The sequence below is a fragment of the Echinops telfairi genome, unplaced genomic scaffold (assembly GCF_000313985.2).
Source record: "Echinops telfairi isolate 266 unplaced genomic scaffold, ASM31398v2 ScPeMD7_7424;HRSCAF=8462, whole genome shotgun sequence".
In the NCBI taxonomy this organism is placed as follows: Eukaryota; Metazoa; Chordata; class Mammalia; order Afrosoricida; family Tenrecidae; genus Echinops; species Echinops telfairi.
In genome coordinates, this window is record NW_022111324.1 from 47016037 (window position 1) to 47023055 (window position 7019).

Here is a 7019-nt window from a genome sequence, read left to right on the forward strand (position 1 = left end):
CTGTGGGCAGAGACCACCAGAACTATGAAGGGTTTGGCTGGAAATGGGAACTCAGGGAAGAAGTGGAAGGAACCAGGATATTCAGTGTGGGAAGATCAGCCGGGGGCTGGGCTGGGGCTGACTGGATGGCAGTGCTGACGTCCCTTTAAGTGACAGCAAAATTACAGTTATAAAGTAGCAACGAAAATAATTTTTATGGTTGGGGGGTCACCACAACATGAGGAACTGTATGAAAGGGCCACGGCTTTAGAAGGTTGAGAACCACTGATCTAGACGATAAACTCAACACCCTGCCCCAGGTGGGCTACTAGGTGCCCCAGGCACCTGAGCTACTGAGAAGATGGAGGAGGGAGTTGGAGGCTTGGAGATGAAGATGTTGAGAAAGCTGAGAGGTCTGGGTCCGAGATGCTGGGGGAGCTGGTTGGGGAGGCAGTGGGAAACAAGGTAGGAAATGGAGATCGGAGTCTAACAAGAAGCAGGAGGGAACCATCGCGGTCAGTGACAGTTGAGCTATAGGTGTGGAGGGAATGGGGAAAACAGAGACCCTTTGTTAAGGGGAGCTATGGGGAAGTGGTAGAATGCTCACCTTCCACGCAGGAGGCCTGGTTTGGTTCCAGACCATTTGGTCCATGTGAGGCCACCGCGTGTCTGTCAGAGGAGGTTGGTGTGCTGCTCTGATGCGCACAGGTTTCCGGGGAGCTCTTAGACTAAGACTGGCTGGAAAGAAAGGCTGGGCGATCCGCTCTGGAAAACCCTGTGGATCAACCGCGGGGATGGCCCAGGGCAGCCAGAGTCCTGTTCTGTGGTGCAGGGCCCCCCATGAAATGGGGCGGACCTGGCAGCAGTGAACCACAGCAAGGGGAGCTAAGTTATTCCTGGGAGGCAAGAGCCGTGTTTTCTCTACCAGATCAGAAGCTCCCAGAGGAAGGGGTCTGTCTCTCCCGCTGGACCGTGACTGGCAGGCGGACAAGGATGAGGAAGGGCAAGAGCTCGGAGCTTCGACTCCAAGCTGCCCCTCCCTACCCATCTGCATTGGGTGGTGTCTGCCTTTCCCCTTTACTTTGAAGGCTTGCTTGATTATTTTACTCTTATCGTTCACCTTTTTTCCCCTGCCTGAGGATATACATTTACTTAATCCTTAAACTTCAATGGCTTAAGTAAACTGTGTCTCAGTATAGAACGGCCTGCCTTTTCCTGGAACAATGTACGCGTTTAAGCAGTAGGTTCAATTCTGTCTCCATTTTAGAGGGTTGTTTTATTGTAGTATGCCTTTGAATACATCTCTTGTCTCATTATTTGGAGTCTTTCCCTCAGAGGCAGCCGTCAAATTCTGCATTGAACTCTGTGTGTCTTCTGCGATGTGCTTTGACCTTTGTGTCTTGCTCACCCCTACCCACAGGGTTGCCTCCCGTTTTCTCTTGGCTATCAATTCCGTTTCCAGCAGCCCCAGGTCCCTTCCTTCTGTCGAGTTATTGACTGGCTTTTGTGGGTTGGTCTTTAGTGGGGATGCTTGGTCCTTAACGAAGACACAGGAGCTGTGGTTTCTTCGAGGCCTGGAACTTTGACTCCCTTCGGCATCCTCTCTTTCCTCCGCCCTCCGTCTTCCCTGATGTGCGTTTGTAGAGTTGCTATATATGGTTTGCTTTGTGCTGGCTCAGGATTGGATAGATCTGCCCGGCAAATTAGTGTAGAAGCGTTGCCTTTGGTACACGCTGGTTCTCCCCTCAAAGCTACAGTTTGCAAAGCTACATCCGATGGGAAATGTAGGTCCGTGTGCTTCTCTGCTCTTTTCTAGACTCCCTGTGCTCAGGCTCGTCCGCTGAGGGTGTGTTACCGGGTTCACCCCTTCTGGTTGGGGAGGTACCCCTGGGCTTCAAGCCCCTTCCCACATTCAGTGAGTAGCATGGAGCCATCCGTTTTCAGGTCTCAGCGACCTGTTCTTTGTGGCAGCCGGCAGGAAAACATCATCAATAGTAACAATGACACCCGCTGCCCTTCTTCAGAGTTGAGGACTGTAGGGAGAATGTTCAGGGTCTCCTTCTCTGGCCAACTCGGTTTCTAGAGAAATGTAGGTTGAGGAGTTCCAGGAGCACCCCCGGGTCCAGTTGTCACAGCATCGCAGAGCAGGCCCTGCCCCTTGTCTGTCTGTCACCCCCTCTGCGAGTTGCGCTGGGCTGGGCTCTAGTTCTGCTCATCTCACTAGGCAGTGGGAGGACAGAGTTCTGTCCCTTGTTTTCAATTCCCTCTGAACTTGGAAGTCTCTCCCTGGCGGGTTCCCGTCTGCCCACTCTGCCCAAGCCCTCTGCCATCCTGCACAGACACACCAGGCCCGATCCACCTCCCGCCTGCCTCACTGTTGCTCCCGCCTGTCTTCAAGGAGAGACTGGGATCTCTTCTTTCTCTCTCGGTGCTCCAGGCTTGGCCACAGCCCCTCCAGCTGTAACATAAACTTAAGTTTCGTTGTATGTGGTCTCTAGTGGTATGCCGTTGGCTCCTGTATGCACGTGGGTCCAGCGCGTCAAGCAGGCTGGGTGCAGGGAAGCAGGGCTGGTGAAGAAGCTACGGACTTGAACCCTTCCGACATCAGGGCTCCCTCCTGGAGCTGAGTGGGAGCTTGCTTTGGGGTGGGCCCAGGGCTCCCCTCTCCCCTCTCCCTTCCACAGGAAGTCCAACCATGCAGCCTGCAGCCCAGCCGGCTTGCCAGGTGGTGACTTCCAGAAGTCAGTGTTGCCTGTCAGTTGGTCCCTGGAGACAAAGGGCTGTCTGTCCATGCTGTTCCCCCACCTGCCTGCTCCAGCCACTGGCCTGCTTCCCCAGCCCCTGGGCCTGATGCTGTGGGCCCCGCCCATCTGATCAGCCTTTCCTTCCCACACAGGCATCTTCATAACAACCACATCCAGCACCTGGGGACGCACAGCTTCGAAGGGCTGCACAACCTGGAGACGCTGTGAGTGCGGGGCCAGGACTGAGCTCCGTCTGGCCTGGTGCCGAGAGCTGGAGTTCTGGGTTGGGGGGGAGGTGTGCACTCGGCAGAGGGGTGGGCCAGCAGGACTGGGAGGCTGGGATCTGGCCACAGGCCTGCTCACCCACATACTCGTCCCTGGCACCTTCTTGGAATGTCCTGAGACAGGGCAGAATGTGCCCCTCCCTCTGGGAGTGCAGGGAGGGGGACCTGGGACCCCTGTGGGCAGAGACCACCAGAACTATGAAGGGTTTGGCTGGAAATGGGAACTCAGGGAAGAAGTGGAAGGAACCAGGATATTCAGTGTGGGAAGATCAGCCGGGGGCTGGGCTGGGGCTGACTGGATGGCAGCGCTGACGTCCCTTTAAGGGCGGCTGCTGACAGCAGGGAGAGCTGTACCATGGAGTCGTGCCAGATCTTGCCAACAGATCTAACGAGCCAAATGATTAATGGGGAAATGACCCATTCAGCACTCCGGCCTAACTATAAAAAGCACCCAAGCTGTTGACTCTTAAAACGCCATATTATTCACACATCATCATCCTGGAATCCAGCGAAGGTCAGAATGCACCCGAGCCTCCCATCACTTCCTCTGGACTCCCGCCAGCCCCCACAGAGTGGGCCGAGGGGGCCCCACTTGAGCAAACAACTGGCCAGGCTCTCCAAAGTGCGGCCATGCCAGCTGGGGTCCCTCAGCTCCCACGAGGGGGTTGGCTGCCCTGGCCACCTGGTGCGGTGCTGGCAGGGGGTGCTGGCAGAGAAGGGCCCACAGTCACCAAGTCTGAGACACTGAGCCTGAGGGTGGGCTCAGCATTGAGGGGGTGGTCACACTTCCTCTTGCCCCTACCCCCTACTCCCTGTTGCGTACATCACACCCTCCCACCCCTTGCACCTCAATCTCAGAGCACCATTCCCGAGGTGCAGGGGTTTCAGGGACCCAAAGCAGCAATGGAGAAAATGCTGGGAAACGAGCTATGACCCGAGGAAGCCACACGTTGGGGAAACAAACCGTTGCCCGAGCCTGTCCCAGGAGGCCCCGGCTGTCTGCATCTGTGGTTGTGGAGGGAGGAGGGTATGGAGGTTGAGACCAGGGGTCCAGCTGCTCATCTGGGGGTGGGAGGCATGGATACCCAGGGTAAGCTTGCTCTCTGGGCTCAGCCTGAGCAGGCGGCCTGGCAGTGCCCAGCCTGGCTCTCCCGCCATCGTCCTTCAACTGACTGAGGGCAGCGCGAGCCTCTCCCTGCTACTGTGCACGGCTTGAGCCTTGGAAACTCTGCGCCCTTCACTTGCTCCCTGAAACTCTGAGATTAAAGCTGGACAGCCCAGTCCTTTCAATCAACAGACGAGATGATAGATGTCCAGGAAAGAGGCGTGGCCCGCAACAGCAGATCCGGGGCATCTTCATGAGAACACGCAAGGCAGTCCCTCGTTAAAGCCTGCTGGTGGAATGGGAATGGCACATGCTCCCCTGGGGCAGTACAATGGTGGAGCACTTGGCTGCTGACAGAAGGGTTAGTGGTTCAAATCCTCCAAGAGGCTCCACGGGAGAAAGACGGGACTTTCTACTCCTGCAAAGAGTTACAGTCTCAGAAACCCACAGGGGCAGGTCCACCCAGGCCCAGAGGGTCGCTCTCCGAGTCAGCATCGGCTGGATGTCAGTGAGTCTGAGTTTGAAATGAGGGGGGCCCTGGTGGCAGAGGGGGTTGTATGTTCAGCTGCTACCTTCACGATAAGCAGGTTGGTCCCACTGGCTGCCTCGGGGAGGAGGTGAGATTTTCTGCTCCTATGATTTATAGTCTCTGAAACCCCAAAGGGGCAGTTCTACCCTGTCCCGTAGCCTCACTGCAGGGAGCTTGGTGTTCTTTTCAGGGGTAGGCGGTGGTCGGGCCTCACATCCACGGTGTTTGGCATCTGCAGACATCAACAGACTAGGAAGGAGTCCAGGGCCCTGGGCTCGGCCTGTGGGGGCTGTTGGCTATGCTGGGAAACTGCGTGGGGGAGGGGTGCACGCACTCATTGTGGATTGGCAACCCTAAAAAGCCAGCCAGCAGCTGTTTCTTCACTTTTGGGGCACGCTGCCTAATTCTTTCTCAATTAGCCGCTGGATTGCTGCGCACATGGGGCATGTGGCTCCGCTGGTGCTGGCGTAATTACAGAGCAGTGTCGCCGCTCCGCGCCCCCTGTACCTTTCATCTATGGGAATGCCCGGCTCGGCGTGCATGCGGCGGAGCTCAGGGCCTGCGCCCACTTTGCAGATGGGGCAGCCAAGGCCAAGAGAGGAGACCGTGATTTGCAGAGTAGACAGGTGGCAAAGCCAGTTACCCCCGGTATCTCACCGCTTGGGGCTGCCAGGTGTACTTGCTGTGTGACGTTGGTCTAGTCGTTTGCAGTCTGGTCTGTTTCCAAATCCCCACCATCGCAGCACGGATCTGACTGACCTTACCCGCACGCCTGGTTAGGAACCCGCCTGCACTCACTGCCCCCCTCCTCTGAAGCCTCAACCCCAAGAACACCCCTTCCTTCCCTACCCTTAAGGGGTACGTTTTTCTTCCAACTTTTGATCTCCAATTAAAAAGGGGAAAAGAGCGTTCTTTATCCCCTGCCCCCAGAGCACTTGCTGAGGAGCCTGCAGGGCCAGTCAGATGGGGGTGCGGGGGGCGGGGGTGGAGAATAAAAGGAGAAAGCAACAATAGTCAAACCTTTTAATTGTTGCATAATTGGCACGCAACAACCTCGGTTATTACTCTGGAGCGTTTCATGTGAGCGTCTCACTGGAAGGGTATTTCTCCCTGGGGCTCCGTAAATCTCTGCCACTTAGGCCTCTCTCATCTCCAGCAGCCGAGGGAAGATCAAACCCCCGCGGCCGAGCTGTGGTTTGGCTCAGGCTGCAGACTCCTCGCAGGAGCAAGAGCCAGCACCCAGCCATTCCACCTGGGGAAGCGAGTGGGTGCAGGCACACACCTCGCAGTCTCGCGGGCCGCCCTTACCAGGTGGGGGTGGGGGGGCACCCGCAGCAACATCAGCCAGAGTCTCTCTGAGCCTCGCTGTACAATGGGTGAGAGAAGCAAGCACCCGGCAGGCATTTATTCGAACTCTTTGCTGTTGTGCTAATTGGTGATCCCATGTGTGCTGCCCATGGCTTTTCTGATATAAAATCACCAGGCCTTTCTTCCGAGGCACTGCTGGGTAGTCTCAAACCTCTCGCTTCCTGTTCTCGGGCAAGCGCATTAACCCTCCGTGGGACTCCTTCATTCCAAAAGAGCAGGGCAAGCCCAAGTGCTCCAGGGAGCTGTGCACTGCTGGGTGTTCTGCCCGGCTGAGCAGAACAGGCTGTACAGACCCCACTGGCGCAAACATGGCCTCGGCGCCGAGCAAGACTGCTCATGCGGGCAGCCTGACTGACCCATGGCCCGTCCCTCCTTCCAGCCCTGCCTGCTGAGAAATTCCGAATCTGCCTGCAGTCCTGGCTTCACACTCCTTTCTGCCATGGCCGCGAGGGCGGCCCACTCCTCATTAGGCGGTTCAGAGTCAGAGACAGGCCAGCCCCCGCTTACAAAGTCTGATTTCCTTCACTTTCCCATTCCAGCCCAAATCTGGGGATTTGTGGTGAGGCGCTGGTAAAGGGTGGGTGGTACGCCCGCCCATGGAGCCCCCATCACTTGCCTCCTGACCCTCGCTGCATTCTGCACTGACTCCCACCCGGTGAGTGGATCCCAGGACTTCCCGGGGTTCTATGTAGAGGGAACGTGTGGCCAGTGAAGAGTCCGGGCAGGTCGTGGGCAGAGGTTGCGGGACTCTCGCTCAGCACTGGAAAATGGCTCTTGGAGGCCTAGGGGAGTCATCCCAGCCTGAGAGTTAGTCCCCCAGCAGCACCCACTTATCCGCAACTCCCTGACTCTACCTGACAATAAAACTGGTACAAGGTAAACAAATAAGCAAGAAACTCAAAGAGCCCCCACCCCTACCCCCTTGCTGTGCCCAGTGTGGGAACCTAATATCCCTATCGCAACTAGAACTCAGAGTGGGGCAGGATTTAGGCCAAATCTCGGCGGGGGGT

At 56.7% G+C, this 7019-nt stretch overlaps 1 protein-coding gene across 1 annotated transcript in view; it reads left to right on the forward strand.

Moving 5' to 3' along the window:
• LGR6 (leucine rich repeat containing G protein-coupled receptor 6) overlaps positions 1–7019 on the forward strand; it is a 110027-nt gene that overhangs the window by 65388 nt on the left and 37620 nt on the right. The window contains exon 6 of the mRNA XM_030887806.1: positions 2876–2947. Coding sequence (XP_030743666.1) covers positions 2876–2947 — 72 coding nt within the window. The remainder of the gene's footprint in view (positions 1–2875; positions 2948–7019) is intronic.